This window comes from Lathamus discolor, chromosome 1, assembly GCF_037157495.1.
Source record: "Lathamus discolor isolate bLatDis1 chromosome 1, bLatDis1.hap1, whole genome shotgun sequence".
NCBI classification, from domain to species: domain Eukaryota; kingdom Metazoa; phylum Chordata; class Aves; order Psittaciformes; family Psittacidae; genus Lathamus; species Lathamus discolor.
Genome location: NC_088884.1, coordinates 6,961,495 through 6,984,781, shown reverse-complemented (window position 1 = coordinate 6,984,781; position 23,287 = coordinate 6,961,495). Strand labels below are relative to the sequence as shown.

The window sequence follows — 23,287 nt, the reverse complement described above, 5'->3', positions numbered from 1 at the left end:
GCTGGCCAATCAGAGCGTCGCTCCGCCTCTCCCGCGGCTACGATCTGCGTTTTGATTGGTGGATTCAGCTGTCCATCCTCTCTTCCGCCCGCCCACACGCCGCTCTGCCCCCTCCCCTTCTCTCCGGTTCACTGCCACCCCTCCCTGCTCCGTAGCCCCACCCCCCCCGGAGGGAGACGCGGACGCTGATTGGCTGGAAAGCGCCACGTCCTCACGCGCGCGCCGGCAGGCGGCCACGCCCACAGCCCCGGCGCGCTCCTCACCGCGCATGCGCCGCGGGAAAGTTAGCGCGGCGTGGCGCGGGTTAGCGGGGGCGCGCCATCGGAGGGCGCGCCACGTTGTGCGGGACACGTGGCGGCGGGGGCTGCTGAGTGCAGCCCTCACCGAACCGGGGCCGTAAGCACCACATGCCCGGCCTATAGACCCCGGAGGTGGTGGCGGCCCCCCCCCGGCCTGTCCCAGTGCTTCACATGGAGAAACATTCCATAACCTCCAGTCTAAACCCCCCTTGGTCAGGTTGAGGCGGTTTGCTCCCATCCTGTGTATAGAGTTGAGGCGCCTCACGCTGCTTTGTGTCTGTTGTGTCTCTAGTATGCATGTACCCTATTCCATGCCCCATAGCAATAGAAGCAATAGACTCCGGGCAGCCTCTTGGGATCTGTAGGGAATGGGGATGCTCTCCTTTGGATCCCATTCCCTGCCCAGAGAAGCCTCCAGACCCATGGAACCTACCACCTCCTTTATGCTCCTGCCTCTCCCATGTCCCTCCCTAGCCCCATTCCTCTTCGAAGCCCCTTCCCTGATGGAACCCAACACAAACTCAACCCCAGCACTCTCTTTTGTTTTATTTGGGAGAACCCCTGGAATTAGGGTCAATTTAACTGTGTACCTGCCCTAAAACCCCGTTCAATGTGGATCTGTGCTGTCCCATCCCTGGCAGTGTTCAAGGCCAGGCTGGATGGCGCTTGGAGCAACCTGCTCTAGCGGAAGGTGTCACTTCCAACCCAAACCATTCCCTGATGTTTTGTGTCTGCCTTCAGCCTGTTCCCTGGCCCTGCTCCATGTCATTCCCATAGCGCAGGCCCATGGCATGGAGCCCATCACGAGCGTGTGGTGACTGCATCGATCCCAAAAATAGCTCAGGAGAGTGTGCAGGGATCCAATGCCGGGAGCCGGGAGCCACAGCCGCATCCCTGCTGCGTGATCCCATCGGGAGGGAATGTCTCAGTCTAGTACATCCCCCCAGCAGCATCACATCACCGTTTCACTCCATGACACATCCCGGCTCCCAGTCCAAATATCAGCGTGGATGAGGTCAAGCCTTAATCCCGTTGGATGTGGTTCAGGCGATGAGACGCGCGTGTCCGCATCAGCACTGGCTCCTCTTGGAGTCATTGGGAAGAAATAGGCACTTTCCAGGGCATGATTCATCTCATCCCGCAGCAAATGCCTAAATTAGGGCAGAGGAATGATCCCAGAAGAGCTAGTTTCTCCGGAGGGAGCTGATCCGCACCATCCCTGGCAGATCCTCACACCAGATAGTGCAGGACGCTGAGATAATTCCCACCAGGATCAAGCTGACACATTAAATCCCATCCCAACCATTAGGTCATGGGCTCAAAGGACTGGTGTGGAAGTTCCTTAAAGCACTCAACGCTTCATCCTTCTTTGGTATCTCCGGATATCGGAAGATCTCAAGGAGATAATGGGATGTGTAAGGGTACATCCCTGTTGCACAGAAGGATCCACACTGGGGGTTAATGGTGTGTGGTGGAGCTGGTATGGGATCAGAAGATAATGGGTTAAAACTGGTTTAGATTGGATATAGGGAGGCGTTATCCCTGTGAGGGTGCTGGGACACGGGAATGGGATGATGGAGAGGCTGCCCCATCCCTGGCAGTGCTCAAGGCCAGGTTGGACACAGGGGCTTGGAGCAAGCTGCTCCAGTGGAAGGGGTCCCTGCCCATGGCAGGGGTTGGAGCTGGAGGAGCTTTAAGGTCCTTCCAACCCAACCCATCCTAGGATCCATTCTGTGTAAGAATCCTGGTTTTCCAAGGATTGATCACACATCGGACTCTTTCAGAACCATGGAATCAAGACCACATGTTACTGATTAACCGGCTGTTCGTTTGTCACCATGTTCACCTGTGCTCCTGGCAGCAGGGGTTTGGATGCATTGACCTTGGTGCCTGCACAAAGCAGAGGGAATTCCCTCATCCCATTGGCGTATCCATCACCCCCCCCCCCCCACCCAGGACCAAGGCATGGACCCGGCTCAGGGGCTGGTTTCAGCTCAAAATCTTTGCGAGCCCCTGGAGAAACATCTCTGGGGGCGAATCCGGGATGGAGAGGGACCAGGGGCCTCCTGCGGGCTGCCCCAGCCCAGCTCTCCCAGCCTGGCTCCAGAGCAGAGCTGCTCCAGCCCTCGCAGCGTCTCCATGGCCTCCTCTGGCCTCGCTCCAGCAGCTCCACGTCCCTCTTGTGCTGCTGCCCCAGAGCGCTGAGCCCCTCACCCACCAACCCCCGAAGTCAAACCTGATTCATTCCCAACGTCTATGGAGCAAACACTGCCCCTAACCCACCTCATCCCAAAGAACACAGTGAGCAAAGGGGGTTCCACCACCTCAACCATCCCTTGCTTGTGCGGATGAGTTGCCCATGCGGTTGCATTCCCATCACTGGGATTAAACTGCCTCAGTTCGCCCCAACAAGAAACCAACATACTAAGACTGCCCAAACACACTCCAGTGGCTCAATCCTGGTTTATTTGGGAATAGGGCTCCTGAAGGGGAGACCTCAGAGCAGCTCCAGTGCCTAAAGGGGCTGCAGGGAACCTGGAGAGGGGCTTGGGACAAGGGCCTGTAGGGACAGGCCAAGGGGAATGGCTTGAACCTGCCCGAGGGGAGACTGAGATGAGCTCTTAGGCAGAAGCTCTTCCCTGTGAGGGTGCTGAGGCGCTGGCACAGGGTGCCCAGAGGAGCTGTGGCTTCTTCCCATGACGCCTGTGTGACAAAGCCTGAACCCAGCGCCAGGCCCTTGGCTCCTCCCGGGATCCACGTGGATAAATCCCTGCTCGGATCAGCCCCGTCACCGCGCTGGCACTGGGGGGGGTTTATAAATACCCTCCATGAGCCGTGCCAGGAGGTGCTGAGAGGGGACAAGCAGAAGCCCGCCTGGGAACAACCCATGGGACCATGGGATCGCGGCATGGGATAATGGGAGATTAAAGCTCCTCCAGCTCCAACCCCTGCCACGGGCAGGGACCCCTTCCACTGGAGCAGCTTGCTCCAAGCCCCTGTGTCCAACCTGGCCTTGAGCACTGCCAGGGATGGGGCAGCCTCTCCATCACCCATCCCAGTGTCCCAGCACGCTCCCAGGGATAACTCTCCTCTGATTTCCCATCTCAACCTCCCCTCTTTCAGCTCGAACCCATTCCCTGCTGTGGTCCAGAGCCTGGGGGTGTCGGAGGAGCCGCAATCCTGCTGCCCGGAGCCGGGATGAGTGCAGGCTTTAATATAGCCATGAGCAGCACATCCCGGGGTCAGCGCCCGGGGGCATAGGAATGCCCCAGCTAATCCCGACGGCTATTTAGGGAAGCGGAGCAGAAGGAGGCCCTTTGCACAGCGTCCTGGCATTCCTCCACGTCGCGCCTGGCTGCATTCCCAGCCCGGCCACCCGCTCCTTCCCGGCCGCTCCGGGACCAAACCCGCATGGAGCCGGGATGGAGCAGAGCTCTGCCCGCACCCCACAGGCACTGACATCCATAGGGATGGGTGAGGAGCGGGGCCCCGGCCGCTCCTCCGCCCTCCCGCGGATGATCCGTGGGGAAGGCATTCGGAGCCGGTGATCTCAGGGAGCAGCAATGCGAGGGAGCTGCCAAGGCGCTGCTGGAGCCCCGGGAGCGCCGCTTCCACCGGGAGAAATGTCCTTGTCCGTGCACGGAGCCGTAACCGGGCACCCGGAGCGGGGCTCCGGGCAGGGGATGAGGGTGGCGATGATGCTTCCAGCTCATCCCTGCTCCCGTTGGCAGTGGGCTGCGTGCCAAAGGGGTGCTGAACCCCCCAGATCCCTCCTGCTTCCCATCCCAAACAGCCGGCCGCAGGCACAGTGTGGGGGGGGGAAGCACGGAACGAGTGTGAAATGCCTGGAACTTGGATTAGGATTTGGTTTCCTGCGTGTTTTTTTAAGGAATAAAGGAGTTTTGTGCTCTTGACCTTGTCCCCTCCACTGGGACGCGTCCTCGTCCCGATGCTGTTGGATGAAGCTGCCTTCCCGTGCTCCGGGGTGTTGGATTTTCCCATCCCCTGGCTCTCTGCTGAATCAAGGATCTTAAGCCAAAACCAATAGAGGAAACAGGGAATTCCTGTTTCCGGAGCAGATTGATTGAATTATAGCCATTTAAATCATTCCAGTGAATCTCCAGCTAAATCCTCCAACGAATCCCAGCCCTTAGTCCTGGTGTTTGCCTGTTTTAATCAGTTCCTTATGGACACTACCAGGGAGCAGCGACTGGGATGTGCCCACATCCTGATGCAAGGGATGGGAATCCCCCGAGGCCAACCGTGTGTCCCCAGAGGGGCCATCCCCATGCTGCAGGATACCCTGGATTCAATCCATGGATCCCTCCTCCACCTCTGGTGCTGAGGAGCCAAAGCACAGCTGATCCAGTCTCCCTCTCCTGGAAAACCGGGATATTTCTGCGTCGTTTCAGCCTCTCAAGCACACAAACCCTGATGGAGCTCTTTGCCGTGGTGCTTCCACGTTATCCCTCCACAGGGAACGCAGCAGCACCCCAATGGCACAGGGGGTCGGGTGCTGGTGCCTACCCCATGGGGACCCCTCTTGGTGCTTCCTGACTGAGCTCATCCCTTAAATCAGCGCCGGGATCCGGCCTTTGGATGGATTCAGCCGCCGGGAGTTAAACACGAGCAGCTCCTGCCCATAAAAAGGAAAGGGCTTTGGGCTTGGAAGCACGGAGCCGCGCACGCAAGCGGTGGGGAATGCTCCCGAAGGATGGGCGCTGGGAGAAGGGACCTGGCACCGGCCCCACAGCGGGGCTTCATCCCTGCCCTCCGAGGGGGAAACACGCTCGAAGCTTCACTTTGTGTGATTCCACTCCTTGGGAACACGGTCCTGCTGCCCAACACGCAGCCCGGAGCTGGGGTTAGGACTATGGAAGTGGTGGTGTCCATCTGTGCATCAAGGGGGCCACAGATTCCTGCCTATCTCGTGGCACTGGGGCAGAGCTGCTCCAGTCAAGGCATAGCCCAAACTGAGGGTCCCTGCGAGCTGACTGGACATTCCCTCCTGGAAGGGGGTGAGGAAATCAGGATCAGGATACCGAACCACCTCCAGAATCAGCATTGGGACCCACCGGAGGAGCCCGAATGGGGGGAAGGAGAAACGGGAAGTCATTCCCATTGGAAAGCCACGTGTTCCAGGCAGGAAGAGGAACATCACCTCGCTGGAGATGGTGCGGGAGATCACATCCTCACTCAACGGGTTGGGTAAGGAGGTGTTTGCATGAGGAGAACAGACAAAGCCAGTCCCACCGGTGACCATGTACCTACTGCACAGCAACACGAGGTGCCGAGGCTCTCCTCATGGATCTCCTCATTGTCCTTGTTGTCAGCACTGGGTGCAGTTCTGGTGTCCTCAGCATAAAAAGGACACGGAGCTGCTGGAACAAGTCCCGAGGAGGCCACGAGGATGATCAGGGGGCTGGAGCACCTCCCATATGGAGACAGGCTGAGGAAGTTGGGGCTGTTCAGCCTGGAGAAGAGAAGGCTGCGTGGAGACCTCAGAGCAGCCTTCCAGTATCTGAAGGGGGCCTATAGGGATGCTGGGGAGGGACTCTTCGTCAGGGACTGTAGTGACAGGACAAGGGGTAACGGGTTAAAACTGAAACAGGGGAAGTTCAGGTTGGAGATAAGGCAGCTCTTCCCTGTGAGGGTGCTGAGGCGCTGGCACAGGGTGCCCAGAGAAGCTGTGGCTGCCCCATCCCTGGCAGTGCTCAAGGCCAGGTTGGACACAGGGGCTTGGAGCAAGCTGCTCCAGTGGAAGGGGTCCCTGCCCATGGCAGGGGTTGGAGCTGGAGGAGCTTTAAGTTCCCTTCCGACACAAACCATTCCATGATCCTTCCTTTCCTCTTCTCCTTCATTCAACCACCCTCAACGCCCTCAACCACTTCCGATGTCCCCAGGATCCATCCTTCTGTCCACCCTTAGGTTGATCTCCACCAGCCTGACGGCACGGAGCAGGACAGCGACCTGGGAGCAGGCATGGGCCAGGATGTCCAGGAGGGGATCCCCCAGGTCCCGGAGGCCGCGGAGGAGCCTGAGCAGGAACAGCAGCAGTGGCTGCAGGAGGCTGCTGAACGTGGCCACCAGGAGGGGCTTCAGGACGTGGTCAGCGATGGCTGTCACCAGCCCGACCAGCAGCACCTGCAGAGAGGGATTTGGGTTGAAATACTTGGGTTTGGGGGGTATTTGGTGGCTTTTGGTGGCCTGAGGCATGGTGGGGACACTGTGAGTGAATGGCAAGGACCTCCCCACTCATCTGAGAGACACCAAAACCGAGACCAAGAGGCAAGAATCTCACTAAGGGAGAAGATGGAGGTAGTTGAAGAACATGAAGCTTCTCCTCCCAAACCTGGAGTGTTTTGACATGGAAATACCCACAGGAAAGGAAGGAGAAGGTTTGTCCTCAGGGTGGTCACCACCCCTCATCACCTCCTTTTGCCTTGTCCCCACTGAGCGACCCCAGACCGGGCATATCAATGGTGGGAAGGTTCCTGGTTTCGGGATGTCACCAGGGGGTTGGAGAGGAAACCTTCTGGGTCAGCCTCAAGCATGGTTCCCATTGTACCCAACCTGCTCAAGGCCAGGCTGGACACAGGGGCTTGGAGCAAGCTGCTCCAGTGGAAGGGGTCCCTGCCTGTGGCAGGGGTTGGAACTGGAGGAGCTTGAAGGTCCCTTCTATCCAAAACCGTTCCGTGATTCCAGCATCAACCATTGTGTTTCTCGCCTTGGGGCTTTGGATTTCTTTGGAGAACAAGCCCATAAACGTCTCCACCCTGACCCTGAGCTTCAGCAAGCCACAGATCATCAAGGCAAAGGGGACTGATGGATAAAAGTCAACCAAGTCTCAATGAGATGGAGGAGCCTCCACTGGAGGCTGGAGGGACCAAGTGCTCACCTGGACCACGGATTCACCGAGGAACCGAACCAGCTCAACCAAGAAGGCAGCGAAACCATTGACCAGGAGCCGTGGGATGGCGAAGCATTCCCTCAGCTTCTGCTGAAGCATCTGCTTGGAGCTGTCATGGAGAGAAGGAGGCGTGAACCCACGGAAGGAATGGAGCCCAGGACATCAGCGGGCTTGAGGAGCACTTGGATGTCGTAGGATCCCGGAATGGTTCGTGTTGGAAGAGACCTTAAAGCTCCTCCAGTTCCAACCCCTGCCACAGGCAGGGACACCTTCCACTGGAGCAGCTTGCTCCAAGCCCCTGTGTCCAACCTGGCCTTGAGCACTGCCAGGGATGGGGCAGCCACAGCTTCTCTGGGCACCCTGTTGCCTCACCAGTGCGCACTGGAGCATCTCCCACCCACGCTGGTTTTAAACCATCCTGGAGGCACCATCCCCAGTGCTGCAGGACCTGGATAATAATGGGACACCTGGAAAACCCCCTGGAAGGGAGGTGTTCCTCATCCTGCATCCAGCTCTGGGGCAGCAGCACAAGAGGGACGTGGAGCTGCTGGAGAGAGGCCAGAGGAGGCCATGGAGATGCTGTGAGGGCTGGAGCAGCTCTGCTCTGGAGCCAGGCTGAGAGAGCTGGGCTGGGGCAGCCTGGAGAAGAGAAGGCTCCTGAAGGGGAGACCTGAGAGCAGCTCCAGTGCCTAAAGGGACCAGGTTGGACGGGGCTTAGTGGGAAGAGGCCATGAAATCCGGGCTGAGAAGGAGCCAAAGGGGGTGTCTTGCCGCCCTTTAATTAACTGACGATCCAACAACTCCGTGCTCTGAGGCAGCCGCCACATTCCCGGAGCTGGGAATGCCGCGCGCTCCCTCTCACGGCCGCCGGGAGAGGCCGAACCGAGGTTTCCCCTCCATGAATACAGCGCTGGAAAACGCTGGGAAGGGGAAACGGTGCCGGGTCGGGCGCCGAACACGCTGTTGGGGACGGTTTCGGTTCCCGGTGGATGGAGCGGAGCGGGAAGCGTTTCCTCTGGGATTTCATGCGGATAACCCCAAAATACCTTTTTCCCCCCCCAAAGTAAGAAAAGGAAAGTGAACTCTCTGCACTTCCCGGAGCACGAAGCGGGTGGGGATGGGGAAACCCCGCGCCGGTCCCGTTTCGTTCCCCTTTCCCCAGCCCCCTGCCCGGAAGCACGTAATAACAAGTGGAAAAGCCCCAAATTTGCAAGTTAAAACCGCGGTTCTCCCCAAAAGGGGAAGCGCGCCCGGCCCCGCACCACGGCACCCCCAGGGCCCCCCCCGGACACCCCCGCTACCGGTCTTGGGGTCCGCTCCAGGGGCCGGGCCGGGGGCAATCGGCGGGGTCCCCAGCAGCATCGCGCTGACCCCGGCGGCGGCGTGGCGCGCCATGAGGGGAGCGCGCCATTGGCTAAGCCACGCCCACCGGGCGAAGCCACGCCCATCACTTGAAAGCACATTCATAAGCCACCCCCATCACGTTGCCAGGCAACCGCCCCGCTGATGGGCGGGGCTAAAGGGGTAAAGGCGCGCCCACGGGTGCGTGGCGGCGAGCTCAGCCAATGAGAGCAGAGAGAGAGGCCCCGCCCGCGCCCCCGCGCCGCGCCCACCCGGAAGCGCCGAGCGGCGGCAGCGAAGGCGGACGGGAGCGTGGTGAGTCCCGGAGCCGGTTCCGACGCGTGTGACCGTTTGTGTCCGTTTGTGACCGTTTGTGTCCGTTTGTGTCCGTGTGTGACCGCTTGTGACCGTGTGTGACCGTTTGTAACCGTTTGTGTCCGTTTGTGACCGTTTGTGTCCGTGTGTGGCCACGTAACCGTGTTTGTCCATGTGTGACCGTGTAATCGTGCGTGTCCGTGTGTCTGTGACCATCTGCGTGACCGTTCGTGATCATGTGTGTGACCGTGTGTCTGTGTCCATGTCCTGTGTCCCAGTCCCATGTTCCCATATCCTCATGTCCCCATATCCCATGTCCATGTCCCCATTGCCATATCTCATGTCCTCATATCCCTATGTCCCATGTTCACGTCCCCATATGCATGTCCCATATTCCACGCCCGTGTCCCCATGTCCCATGCCCATATATCCCCACATCCCATGTGCCCGTCCCCCACACCCCCGTGTCCCCCATCAGTTTCGATTCCCTGCAGCAGCTCCAGGTTCTGCTTTCGGGCGCTGCGTCATGCGCACACCCCCACCCATGTCATGAGCTGCCCAGGCCTCAGCCCTCTCACACATCACACACACACACACACATCACACATACACACATCACACACACACACATCACACATACACACATCACACACACACACATCACACACACACACACACGCACATCACACACACACACACACTCACACACACGCCATGAGCTGGCAGAGCCTCAGCCCCTCATTCGCACGTGTCACAAGTTACCCAGGTCTCAGACCCTCACCCATGTCCCGCAGCTGTGTCCTGTGTCCCTTAGCCTGTGTTATCCCGTGTCCCTTAGGTCGAGTTAACCTGTGTCCCTTATCCCATGTTATCCCATGTCCCTTAACCGGTGTTAGCCCAGGTACCTTATCCCACATTATCCCATGTCCCTCAGCCCATGTTATCCCATGTCCCTCATCCCATGTTATCCCATGTCCCTTATCCCATGTTATCCCATGTCCCTCATCCCATGTTATCCCATGTCCCTTACCCCATGTTATCCCATGTCCCTCATCCCATGTTATCCCATGTCCCTTATCCCATGTTATCCCATGTCCCTCATCCCATGTTATCCCATGTCCCTTACCCCATGTTATCCCATGTCCCTCATCCCATGTTATCCCATGTCCCTCACCCCATGTTATCCCATGTCCCTTACCCCATGTTATCCCATGTCCCTCATCCCATGTTATCCCATGTCCCTCATCCCATGTTATCCCATGTCCCTCATCCCATGTTATCCCATGTCCCTTACCCCATGTTATCCCATGTCCCTCATCCCATGTTATCCCATGTCCCTTATCCCATGTTATCCCATGTCCCTCATCCCATGTTATCCCATGTCCCTTACCCCATGTTATCCCATGTCCCTCATCCCATGTTATCCCATGTCCCTCACCCCATGTTATCCCATGTCCCTTACCCCATGTTATCCCATGTCCCTCATCCCATGTTATCCCATGTCCCTCATCCCATGTTATCCCATGTCCCTCATCCCATGTTATCCCATGTCCCTTACCCCATGTTATCCCATGTCCCTCATCCCATGTTATCCCATGTCCCTCATCCCATGTTATCCCATGTCCCTCATCCCATGTTATCCCATGTCCCTCATCCCATGTTATCCCATGTCCCTTACCCCATGTTATCCCATGTCCCTCAGCCCCCGTTATCCCGCGGGATGAGCGCGCCCCCGCGCCGCGTGCGCCTGCGGCCCTGGCTCGAGGCGCAGGTCAGCAGCCGGCGCTTCCCCGGCCTGCGCTGGCTCGACCCCGGGCGCCGCCGCTTCGCCATCCCCTGGAGACACGCGACCCGCGGGCCCCCGGAGCCCCCCGACCAGCACAGCATCTTCAAGGCGAGCGGCGGGGTGACCTGGGGACACCGCATGGCGGATACAGGAGGGAGGTGATGGGGGGACAGGGACACGGGATGGGGTGACAGCGGGGATAGGGGTGACAAGAGGGACGTGGGCTGGAGGTGACAGGGAGACAAGGAGGACGCAGGGTAGGAATGATGGGGCGACATGGATGATGGGGTGATGATGAGGACGTGGTAGATGAGGGGATGACGGGGTGACATGGGGAACGGGGACTAGGGGTGATAGTGGGAACACGGGAGCGGGTGACAGGGAAGATGGGGTGACAAGGGGGATGTGGGGGGGCACAAGATGGAGGTGATGGGGTGGCAAGAGGGACACAGAACGGGGGTGATGGGATGACCACGGGGATGTGGGATGACAGCGAGGGGGTGATGAGGAAGAGGTGGGAGACGGGGGTGGTGCGATGAGAAGGGAACTCGGGCCAGGGGTGCAGGCGCTATGGGGTGACCGTGGGGACCCGGGCCGGGGGTGCAGGCGCTATGGGGTGACCGTGGGGCTCCGCAGGCGTGGGCGCAGGAGACGGGGCGGTTCCGGGAGGGGCAGGACGAGCCGGACCCGGCCAAGTGGAAGGCGAACCTGCGCTGCGCGCTCAACAAGAGCCGCGACTTCCGCCTCCTCTTCGACGGCACCAAAGCGGCGCCGCTGCGGCCCTACAAAGTCTATGAGCTCTGCGACCGCCCCCCTCAAGGCACCGGTAATGGGGGACGAGGGGGGTTTGGGCATCCCTGGGGGGCCCAGCACCACACAAGCACCCAGCACCCTCTGAAGCTCCAGCACCCCATGAGTCCCCCACACCCCCTATAGACCCAGCACCCTACAGTACCCCAGGACGCTTCAGTGCCCCATAGGGACCTGACACCCCATTAATCCCCTACACCCCAAGAGGCTCCAGCACCCCAAAAAGCTTCAGCATCCCACGAGGACCCCACATCCTGCAGTGCCCCAGCACCCCACAGCCCAGGAGAAGCCCTAGCACCCCATAGGGACCCAGGACCCCTCAAAGCCCCTGCACCCCAGGAGGCAGCATGACCCTATGAAGCTCCAGCAACCCACAAGTCCCTGGCACCCCATGAGGTCCCAGCACCCTACAAGTCCCCAGCACCCTGTGGAGCCTCTACACCCCACAAGTCCTTAGCACCCCACAGCTCTCCCTGCACCCCAAAATGCCCCAGCACCCTGTAACCCCCCTGCACCCTAAGTCCCCCCATCCATCTCCCCTTGCAGATGGGGGGCCCGAGGATGACTACGACTATGCTGAGGAGGAGGAAGATGTCAACCAGGTAGCTGGTGATGGGGGGTCAGGGTGAGGGGACCCCAAAGTGGGGTCACCTCAGGGGGGTTGAGGGTGTCCCTGCACCCCAAATCCCCATAACCACCCGTTGTCCCCCTGCAGCTGCAGATGACAGCTCTGAGCATCAGCGGTGAGTGGGGGCGATGAAGGGACGTGGGGAGCACCCATGGGACCATGGTCACCCTCTGACCCCCCCTCTGTGCCCTAGACACCCATCACGGGGGGGACCTGCTGCCCCCTTTCAGCAGTGGCTGCCCCATGGGACCCTTCGTGCCACCTCCCTTGGCTGCGGAGCTGGGGAGCACCCATGGGACCCCGGTGGAGCTGGGGGGCACCCACGGGACCCCCGAGCTGCCCCCCCTGGGGCCGCCACCTGCCTGCCCACTGGAGGCACCCCTGGAGCACCCCATCCCCAACCTGCTCGTCAGCCCCCACATGCTGCCACGTGAGGACGGGGGCACTGGGGGGTGGCCATGGGCATGGGGTGACCATGAGTGGGACTGGCTATAGGGCGGTGCTTGGGGGTGGATGGTTGCGGGTGTGGGGTAGTTGGATGGAGGTGGCCATGTGCGTGGGGTGGCTATGGGGTGGCCATGGAGTGGATAGATGGAGGTGGCTGTAAGTACGGGATGGCCATAGGGTGGCTGGTTGGAAGTGGCCATAGGTGTGGGGTGGTTGGATGGAGGTGACCATGGGTGGTGGGTGGCCATGGGGCAGCTGAAGGAGGTGGCCCTAAGTGTGGGGTGGCCATGGGTGGAAGGTTGGAGGTGACCATAGCTGTGGGGTGGTTGGATGGAGGTGACCATGGGTGGTGGGTGGCCATGGGGCAGCTGAAGGAGGTGGCCCTAAGTGTGGGGTGGCCATGGGTGGAAGACTGAAGGTGGCCATAGCTGTGGGGTGGTTGGATGGAGGTGACCATGGGTGGTGGGTGGCCATGGGGCAGCTGAAGGAGGTGGCCCTAAGTGTGGGGTGGCCATGGGTGGAAAGTTGGAGGTGGCCATAGCTGTGGGGTGGTTGGATGGAGGTGACCATGGGTATGGGGTAGCTGGATGGAGATGGCCATTGGTGTGGGGTGGCCATGGGGTGAAAGGACAGAGGTGGCCGCGGGTGTAGGGTGGCTATGGGTGGCGGGTTGCCATGGGGTGCTGGTGGCCGTGGCCGTGTGTGCCCGTGGCTCGCTCCCCATCGCTCACCTCTGCGTGCCCCCGGCAGTGACGGACCTGGAGCTGCAGTTCCAGTACCGCGGGCGCCAGGTCTGCGTGCTCACCGTCAGCAACGCGCAGGGGTGCCGCCTGTTCCACGGCAGCCTGGAGCCCAGCGCCGCGCAGGAGGAGCTCTTTGGGCCGCCGGCGCTGGAGCAGGTCCGGTTCCCCGCCACCGACGCCATCCCCAACGAGAAGCAGCGCTTCTACACGCACCGGCTCCTGGACGCGCTGGACCGCGGCCTCATCCTGGAGCTGGAGGGCCAGGACCTCTTTGCCACGCGCCTCTGCCAGTGCAAGGTGTTCTGGACGGGGCCCTGCGCCACGCGCCGCGCCGGCCCCAACCCCATCGAGAGGGAGAAGAAGACCAAGCTCTTCAGCCTCGAGGGGTTCCTCAATGGTGGGAGGAGAATGGGGCTACGGGAGGAGGTTGGGTGGGATGGGGGGACACGAGGTGGCACATGGGGAGGTGGTGGGATGAGGTTGTGATGGGGAGACAGGGCCATGGTGGGACCAGTTTGGAATGGGGGACACCAGGTGGCCCATAGGGATGGGGTAGGACCAGGCTGGGATGAGAGAACACCAGGCAGAACATGGGAATGTGGTGGGAGCAGGTTGGGACAGGAGACACCAAGTGGCAGACAGGGACTTGGTGGGACCACATTGGGACAGTGGGACACCAGGTGGCCCATAGGATGTAGTGGGACCAGACTGGGATGGGGGGGACACCACATGGCATATAAGGATGTGGTGGGGCAAGGTTGAGATGGGGGACAACAGTGAGGATGGTGGTGGGACCAGGTTGGGATGGGGAACACCAAGCAGCACACAGGGACGTGGTGACACCAGTATGGGATGGGGGACATGAGGTGGCCCATAGGGATGTGGTGGGACCACGGTGGGATGGGGAGACACCAGGCAGCATGTGGGAATATGGTGGGACACCACGTGGCACACAGAGGCGTGGTGGGATCAGGTTGGGATGGGGGACATCAAGCAACACATGGGGACATGGTGGGACCAGGTTGTAACGGAGGACACCGGTGGGGATGGTGTTGGGACCAGGTTCGGACGGTGGACACCAGGCAGCACATGGGGATGCGGTGGGTCCAGGTTGGCACAGCGGACACTATGTGCCACACAGAGATGTGGGGGGACAAGGCTGGATTGGGGAACACCAGGCGGCACAAAGGGACACGGTGGGACACGGCTGGCATAGGAGCACACCGCCAGAGATGCTGGTGGGACGCGCTGATGGGATGGGATGTCCCATCCTGCTCCTCACCATGGTACCCATCCCCTGCAGGCCTCATCCTCTTCCAGAAGGGCCAAACCACCACCCCGCCGCCCTTTGAGATCTTCCTGTGCTTCGGGGAGGAGTGGCCGGACCAGAAGCCCAAGGAGAAGAAGCTGATCACGGTGCAGGTGAGGGCCGGGAGGACACGGAGAGGGGGGGGTCCGGGGGCCGCGCCGTGCTGACCGTGGTGGTGATTCCCAAGGTGGTGCCGGTGGCGGCGCGGCTGCTGCTGGAGATGTTCTCTGGGGAGTTATCCTGGTCGGCCGACAGCATCCCGCTCCACATCTCCCATCCGGACCTCAAGGACAAGATGGTGGAACAGTTCAAGGAGCTTCACAAGCTTTGGCAGAGCCAGCAGCGGCTGCCACCACCACCACCACCAGTGGGGGCACAACCAGCGTCCGGCCCCACCGCCGGTACCTGGGTGCTGCCCTAGTGATGTGGGGGGACACAGGGAGGTGGGAAGCACCACCATGAAGGCCTTTGGGGTGGTGACCCTCCATGCTGTCACCATCCAGGGTGATGGAGCTGGGGCCACCCATCCCGATCCCTTGGGGGCTGCCACCTCCTTGGTGCAGCGTGGAGGTGGGATGAGGCCACGCTGGACCTGGAACCCCCTCAAGCTGGAGTTGTGGCATCCAGCTCAAGCTCCCCTCAATGAGGAAGCTCCCATGAGCTCGGAGAGAAGACCCAGGGCGGGATTTGGGGTTTTCAGTTCTCTTTGTTCCAGGTTTTTTGTGGTTTTTATTGTTCTCGAGATGGCTACAACACCCCTGGAGGGCCCAGCATGCGCCCCAGCCCCGGCCCCGCGCGCAGCTCCACCCCGCCACGAAACCCAGAGAACCCCAAATCAAACCAAAGAAAACCCCAAAACAAGAAGAAAAAACCCCAAAATAGAATATATATTTCAAGAGTCTGGCCTGCCTGCGTCTTCTCCAGGAGGTCACCACCAGGCAGGACGCGGCAGCGCAGGGAGGGCCGAGCCGTGGCCTTCCACTAAACCTACTTTAAACCCTGACCTTGCCTCAAATAATGCTCAATTCTTGCTTTTCTTGGTCATTTTTTGCTGCTTTTCCAATTTTTTTTGGTGTGTCTCCATAGCACAAAGTTCTTCCTCTTCGTGCTCTTCTACCGAGCGAATCCGTTTCCCTCTGGGTGGTGTTTTGGTGGTAGGGGGTCGGTTGAGCTGGTCATCGAGTTCAGTTTGTCGCTCTGTTGGTTGCGTGGTCGACTCGGTTGCGTTTGTTGATTGGTTGACCTGGTGGTTGAGTTGGCTGGGTTGGTTGACTGGTTGAGTCGATTGGTTGGTTGAGTTGGGCTGGTTGGATTGGTTGAGGTTCATTGGTTGAGCAGTTGACTAGGTTGGGATGGTTGGGTTGAACTGGTTGAGTGGTTGGTTGGTTGGGTTTTCTTCCCCCCCCTCTCTGTTGTTTGGTTTCTCGTTTCGGAAGCCGACCTTCAGGAAGCGAATCCGCCGGGATACTCGCGCTGTCCTCCAGCCGGCTACAGGCAGTGGAAGAGCCCCGTGGCCACGATGAACTTTGCTGATGGTGGGACACGTGCTTGGGGTTTTCTTCGTTTCCTGTCTTTGAATTCAAAGACATTCCTGGGCAAGTTGGGAAGAGAAGGGCAAGTCCCTCTTCCCATCTGCCTCTTCCAGGTTGGCACAGCCCCATGGATGTGACCATCACCCACTTGTGGTCTCAGTGGTGGCTCTTACCTGGGAGACAGGCGCCATGCCGGAGCTATCGGAACAGGCGGGTGAAGTCCCTCAGAGCCCAACAGACTTGTCTACATTCCTCACCGCTGCAAGACAACGGGCAGGACGTCAGGGGGACATCATGGGGTGACATTAAGGGGATGTTTGGGAAGTGGGAATGGTGTCCTGCACCCGGCATGGGACATCTTGATGCTATGTGGTAGTGACCAGGAGCATGGCAATTTGGCACTGGGATGGTGGGGAATGGCAAATGTTGGATAAAATGGGGTCAAACGCCTCCATGACCATCACTGGAGGGGACACATAGCATGAACCCAGCTCTGAAGTGCTCAGAAGACCAGACAAACCTGCTCACTGATGGAAAGGGCAACACTGAGCCCCTCAAGGCAAGGATTTGGGAATGTTCAAGGCCTGGTTGGACCAGATAAACCTGCTCAGTGATGGAAAGGGCAACACTGTGCCCCTCAAAGCAAAGCTTTGGGAGTGTTCAAGGGCAGGTGGAACGGGGCTTGGAGCAACCTGCTCTAGTGGAAGGTGTCCCTGCCTGCGTCAGAGGGTTTGAACCAGATGAGTTTTAAAGTCCCTTCCAACCCAACCCATCCCATCCCATGACTCTTACCTCGTGACCTGCTTGTGGAAGTCCGTGAGCTGTTTGTGTGTGACCTGGATGGCTCCTCCTGTCGTTTCCTTTGGTAGACCCTTCAGTGAGTTCTCCAGCCAGCGACAGAAGGTCTGCGGGAAGCAGAAGGACATAACTCAGGCTATGGAGCCACATCCAGCTCCTGCATCCCAGTTTGGGGAAGTTTTGGGATCTGTCCATGCCCATCACCACCTCCTCATGCTGTCCCCTCACCGGCCGGTCGATCTGCATGATCTCCCAGAGCACCTCGGCAACGTCAGGCAGGGTGTAGGGTGGGAGGCAGAAGCAGCACGTGTGCAGGAGCTGGTTGACAAGCTGCTGGCCCAGTTGGTTCATCACCTGGTTGATGAGCTCCTTTCGCACTTCAAAGTCTTCCTCGTGCTGTGGGAGGAAGGAGAAAGGGGGTGAGAAGAGCCTAAGGATGGAGACATGGTGCTCCTGGCTTGATGGCTTGGCTACAGCAGTGGGACAACCTTCATGGGGGACCACAGTGGCAAAGAATGATGAGGATGGCATTCCAGCTCCATGGAGGAAGACCTTCCCCACTGAGGAACACAACTCACATCATTGGCCACCCCGGTGTGGATGAGATCCCGTAGGAACTTCATGACACTGCAGTTGGCATCCCGGTGATCCAAGGTGGTGGCAGCAATAGCCCATTGCAGGATGGGGATCATCACTTGGCTTCGTAGCAAGGTGACAGGGCTGCGCTGGATAAACCTGGCCAGGCAGAGCACACACAGTCACCACCACCCTGCCCATCCCCACGAGAAGGCAGGACCTTCTCCCACTCTATGATTGCCCCCATGGGTGCTTGAGGACCAAAGAGATAGGGCTGGGGTGTCCCGGTGCAGCAGAATGTGGTTACCTGGCTGCTAGTCGAAAGAGGTCATCCACGGTGTCGGGGTGGTTCTGAAGGCCGTTGGGTTGCTCTAGGAGTTGGAAGGTAGGGATGCACAGCGCCTAGGACAAGGGTTGTGAGGAATCCATTAGTTGGGATTACACACCAAACTGCTCTGATCTCTGATAGGGAGATGTCCAGCATGGACCACAACAGAGTGATCAGGCCCTGGGTTCTCCCAACAGCCACCGTTTACATTGGATATTAGGAATTCCTTCACCCAAAGGGTTGTCCAGCATTGAAAGAGGCAGCCCAGGGCAGTGGTGGGGTCACCATCCCTGGAGGGGTTTAAGAGATGAGTAGATGTAGCACCTGGGGACACGGTTTCATGGTGGGCTGGACAGTGCTGGGTTAATGGTTGGACTCAATGGTCTTAAAGATCTTCTCCACCCTGTCCATTGGGTGGTTGAGGTGGGAACCCACCTGCAGCATGTCGAGCAGCCCCTGCCTGCAGCCTTCCTCCATGCCGTACTCATCCACCAGGATGCTGCCCAGGTAGAGGAAACAGGAGTGCTGGTGGGCCCTGTAGACATTCACCATCTGTGGGGAGACACGGGAGACACTTCATGGTGAGCCATGGGAGGATGAAGCCGTCTGGTTACCTCCCAGCATCTCAAACAGGATCTCCATGATGTTCCCACCATCTCCCTTGAGAAAATCCAGCTCTTGTTGAGCACTAAGACAACATTGAAAGACCTTCCCCCAGCCCCATGGGATGGTCTAAAGTATTTGCTCTGGTCTCATCTGGTCCTTCAGAGCATCTCCATTCTGCAGCTCCCAAAGCCGACACAGCTTTTCCTTGCTTTTCACCCTTCCTTAGCCCCATGGAAGCACAAAGAGGACACCCAATGTTGGACTGAAGAGTCACCTCTTCAAGGAGCCTCACTGTGTGGAGTTGCACACATACCTTTCAAGTCACAGCTACACCTACAGGGCTCCAGCCTATAGAGCTCCAGGCAGAGCTCAGCTCTTTCCTGCAGCTTAAAGGCTCTCTCTGCTCCTCGAGGATTTATGTCGGAGCTTCCCAAGACCACCAGCATCTACCACAGCCTGGCCATGCACCACTGTGTGACCAGCTGCCTTACATGACCAACTGGAGACTGGTAACAACTGATGTCCGTAAGGGGTTCGTGTTGGATTAATCCTGTTCAACATCTTTGTCGTGACACGGACAATGGGATCGAGCAGCCTCAGTGAGTTTGTGATGACACCAAGCTGTGTGGTGTGGTCAACATGGTGGACGGAAGAGATGGGATCCAGAGGGACTTGGACACACTTGAGATGGGGCCAGTACTTGAGCTCAGAACCCCCTTTGTGCTGGGCTGCATCAAAAGGAGTATGAGCAGCAGGTTGAGGGAGAGGATCCTGCCCCTCTCAGAGGGGTGAGACCCCACTTACAGCACTGTGTGCAGTGCTGGTGTCCTCAACATCAGGAGGCCACGAGGATGATCAGGGGCTGGAGCACCTCCAATACGGAGACAGGCTGGGAAAGTTGGGGCTGTTGAGCCTGGAGAAGAGAAGCTGCATGGAGACCTCAGAGCAGCTTCCAGTGTCTGAAGGGGGCTACAAGGATGCTGGAGAGGGGCTCTTCATCAGGGACTGGAGTGATAGGGCAAGGGGTGATGGGTTCAAACTGAAACAGGGGAAGTTCAGGTTGGAGATAAGGAAGCAGCTCTTCCCTGTGAGGGTGCTGAGGCGCTGGCACAGGGTGCCCAGAGATGCTGTGGCTGCCCCATCCCTGGCAGTGCTCAAGGCCAGGTTGGACACAGGGGCTTGGAGCAAGCTGCTCCAGTGGAAGGTGTCCCTGCCCGTGGCAGGGGTTGGAGCTGGAGGAGCTTTAAGGTCCCTCCCAGCACAAACCAGCCTGGGATACTGTTGTTCTAAGAGGTTTCTGGATGCAAACCCCAAGCTGGGGGTGTCGGGGGGGTGGGAAGGTGCTGAGGAGGTGGTGTCCATACCTGGGTAACGAGGGGCTGCAGCAGGGCAGCAGAGCCTTTGCCCACGCAGCGCACGGCAAAGCGCAGGCAGCGGCAGCACCGCTCCACGATGCGGTTATCGGCACTGTGCTTGTTCAGGGTCTCCGACAGCACGGGCCAGATCTGGGGGTGGAGACATGGGAGAGGGGTTAAAGCTCAACCTGGTACGTGGGGTATCCCCATCACATCACCTTCATCCCTGTACCATCAGGTAGATGCCACTCATGTCCCAGACCAAGGGGCACCTCTGTTCTGGGACACATAAATCAGCTTTATGGAGGAGTAACAACCTCAAGAGTAGGTTAACACCTCCAGTGCTCCAAACCTCACAAGAGAAGGGACGTTAAAGAACCTGGAACATTCCCAGAGGCAGGTGGGGTTTGAAGACCCAAATCCTGCCCCAATCCCTGTTTCCAGGAGGGAAGAAGGTCCACCAGCAGCTCAGAGGAGCTCAACACCTCCAGTGCTCCAAACCTCACAAAAGCAGGGACCATAAAGCATCTAGGACATTCCCAGGGCCAGGTTTTGAAGACCCAAATCCCTGCTTCCAGGAGGGAAGGGGCTCCACCAGCAGCTCCTCTCCCCAAAGCAGAGGTGATGTTGGAGACTTCCATCCATCCCCCCGCAGAAATTCCTTCCCCAGATCCATCCCCACCAGCACTTACTTCCTGAATGACTTTTTGGCACGGATGGATCTGTCCATTTTCTACAATGGGGTTGGTGTGTCTGTGGAAAGGAGTGAAGATTCCATGTTACCTTTATCAAACACGTGGGTCTGGTGGTCAGAAGATGGGTTTGGAGCCCCAAGCACCCACCAAAGCTGCTGGAAAAGGACCAAACACTGCCTTAGATGGGCTGGAAAACCTTGAATATGGTAAAGAAGCCCTTAAGAAGAAGAACTCCATTCTTCTTGGGTCCAGAGGGAAATGAGCCACCACTAACTGGGTTTAAGTCCTGGGATGGTCAGGTTGGACTCACAGCTCATGTCCCAGCCCCTTGTTCCTTACCTAAATATGACAGCGAGTCGATCCAGGGGCACAGTAGGGTCTGAGGAGAGGCCATTGCTTGGCTCCTGAGAGAGCAGCTGGAAAACAAGGGAAAACGATGGGATTTGGGGACTTTGGGCAGCCCCACTCCAAATGAAGACTGAATGAACACTGCCTGGCACCAGAGCCCACCAGCAGCACCTTCACATCTCCTCTGGACCTGAGCAGAGCAGACAGCTCCTCAGCCCTTGCCCAGGCAGCTCCTAGCCTCAGCCTCATGCATGAGGTTACTCTGAAAGCTCAGAGCAGCTTCTTTTCACCTCCTCCCCATTCAGAACCTATTCAAAGGCGTCTCTGAAGGAGAATGGAGAAGAACCAAGGTGGAAGAGAAGCCTGGGAGCTGCTAGGAGCGGGCAGGAGCTCTCAGGGACCCCTCTTGTGCAGCTCCAGGTCACCCTGAAAAGACACAGGATGGACACGTCCCTTTTCTTGGGGCTTCCCCCCTTCTTCCTTGCCATTATCTGAGATTTCTACTCTGTTATCGTGGATCTGCATGGAAGTGTCACTAAGGGCCACCATGCCTTGGCGACAGGCGGAATGTGGCCTTCTGGGACTATGTGTGCAACAGGGGAGTCAAATTCCCATGTTCTCCATCCTGGAGATGCAGGGTAAGAGCTGCCAACTGCATTCAAGGCAGCTTCGGGAAGGCTTTTTGGCTTCTAGCACCTAAACTGACTTCTAGGGACCATTTTCTTCTCACTGAACCCATCCCATGCTCTTCCAGCTGCATAGTTCTCATCCAGGAGAGACTTAGGGACAAGTCTGGTTTCAGTTCTGGTCTCCTCATACACCTCTGGCTTTGAGGACACACAACTGCTGCAGCAGATCAAGCCACCAGGCAAAAATGGAACCACAGCAGCTTGATGGTCTCCATCCATCCCACCCAAACAAGTGATGGACAAGGAGCAGGTCAAGGCAGCTCCAACCAGGATGTACCTTCTTGAGCGCCATCACTTGCACGGCACAGAGTTCACTGAGGCATTCTGCTATCTTCTCCAAGGGGAGCCTGGCCAGGACCAAGGCTGTCCCTGCAAGGCAAGAGGAGACAGGCTCAAGGAGCAGGAATGCAATTTGGGAATGTGGCTGTTGAAACACAGCAGGAGGGAGGATCCCAAACAGCTCTAGGGAAAAAGCTTCCTGAGACTGAAACATGCTTCTGTGTAGCCTGTTCTTGGATTGAACCAGATGGCAAAATACCTCTGTAGGGTGAGAAGAAGGAAGGGAAGCTGGAATGTGGGAGAATTCAAATGATCCTTGACAGGACAAGAGGAAATGGCTTTAACCTCCAGAGGGGAGACTGAGATGAGCTCTTAGGCAGAAGCTCTTCCCTGTGAGGGTGCTGAGGCGCTGGCACAGGGTGCCCAGAGAAGCTGTGGCTGCCCCATCCCTGGCAGTGCTCAAGGCCAGGTTGGACACAGGGGCTTGGAGCAAGCTGCGCTGGTGGAAGGGGTCCCTGCCCGTGGCAGGGGTTGGAGCTGGAGGAGCTTTAAGGTCCCTTCCAACCCAAACCAGGCTGGGATTCTATGATTTCAAAGCGATTTCCTCTTACATTTCAAGTTCAGAGCAGGGATGGAGATAGATGATAAACCCATGAAAGTGTTTTTTCTGCCTCCTAACCGAAGAGAAGACTAAAGGGGATACAGACTGCCTCAGGACAAGCTGAGCCACTCACATTGAAGAAAACCCACGTGAAAACAGGCTTGACCCCCAAAATAGCCCCAACTTGATGTACTCACCCTTGAGGAGCCCCACAGCAGCCTCTGGGGAGAGCGTGAAGGAGTCGAGGGAACGGGCGATCTCCAGCAGCCCATTGAAGTGCTGAGCCATGTGGTCCCGGCACACGGAGCAGATGTTGTGGATGGCCTTGGCCGCCGCTGAAGCCAACCTCCTGTCACACAGCCCCTTCATCAGGTACCCCAGCACGGGATCTGCGGAGGGAGGAAGATGAGGAGGGTCCTGGAGCCCCTGCTTGGCCATGGGGCAGAGCGGTGGGGTGGCAGCAGGAGACTCACCCAGGAATTGAGGGTTTCTGTCCACCACCTCGCTCATCTCGCCCACCAGCTCGATGCTGGTGTAGCGCACGGCCGTGTGCACTGTCTCAGGGAGGCGAACCACCCCCTCCAGCACCTCCACCAGCGTCGGGTTGTTCTCCCTGGGCAGGGGAAGAGGCAGCCAAGGTGGGCTCCATGGATCGGTTCCATGGATCAGTTCCATGGGGAAGGTGTTGTAATGAACATGGTCTGACTGCTGGGTTGCTTGGAACCAGCTGGGCAAACACTGCGGTGGGGTGGGTGTTGTTGATGTGGGTTGGGTACAAGCCTCCTGGGAGACCTGAGAGCAGTTCCAGTGCCTAAAGGGGCTTCAGCAAACATGGAAAGGGGCTTTGGACGAGGGCCCGTAGGGACAGGCCAAGGGGAATGGCTTTAACCTG

At 58.5% G+C, this 23,287-nt stretch overlaps 2 protein-coding genes across 2 annotated transcripts in view; one reads left to right on the top strand and one right to left on the bottom strand.

The window, feature by feature from the left end:
• Positions 1-8,488: 8,488 nt before the first annotated feature.
• On the top strand, positions 8,489-15,632 carry IRF5 (interferon regulatory factor 5). Its single transcript, XM_065679824.1, has 9 exons — positions 8,489-8,865; positions 10,568-10,759; positions 11,288-11,477; positions 12,008-12,063; positions 12,177-12,204; positions 12,283-12,519; positions 13,287-13,676; positions 14,583-14,701; positions 14,776-15,632. Exons 2-9 carry the CDS (start codon positions 10,586-10,588, stop codon positions 15,007-15,009), a joined length of 1,428 nt encoding a protein of 475 aa, XP_065535896.1. The 5' UTR covers positions 8,489-8,865; positions 10,568-10,585; the 3' UTR covers positions 15,010-15,632.
• TNPO3 (transportin 3) overlaps positions 15,275-23,287 on the bottom strand; it is a 28,793-nt gene continuing 20,780 nt past the window's right edge. The window contains 13 exon segments of the mRNA XM_065679707.1: positions 15,275-16,159; positions 16,294-16,379; positions 16,913-17,025; positions 17,147-17,314; positions 17,497-17,653; positions 17,802-17,896; positions 18,258-18,374; positions 19,793-19,933; positions 20,476-20,536; positions 20,818-20,894; positions 21,793-21,884; positions 22,593-22,784; positions 22,869-23,008. Coding sequence (XP_065535779.1) covers positions 16,319-16,379; positions 16,913-17,025; positions 17,147-17,314; positions 17,497-17,653; positions 17,802-17,896; positions 18,258-18,374; positions 19,793-19,933; positions 20,476-20,536; positions 20,818-20,894; positions 21,793-21,884; positions 22,593-22,784; positions 22,869-23,008 — 1,414 coding nt within the window. The 3' untranslated portion in view covers positions 15,275-16,159; positions 16,294-16,318.

What these genes read in the sequence shown, in the direction of transcription:
- IRF5 (XM_065679824.1), top strand. Translation starts at nt 10,586, where the DNA reads ATGAGCGCGCCCCCGCGCCGCGTGCGCCTGCGGCCCTGGCTCGAGGCG. An exon ending in AGGAGGAAGATGTCAACCAG is followed by an intron (nt 12,064 to 12,176) that starts GTAGCTGGTGAT and finishes GTCCCCCTGCAG; the next exon opens with CTGCAGATGACAGCTCTGAG. An exon ending in CCTCGAGGGGTTCCTCAATG is followed by an intron (nt 13,677 to 14,582) that starts GTGGGAGGAGAA and finishes CATCCCCTGCAG; the next exon opens with GCCTCATCCTCTTCCAGAAG.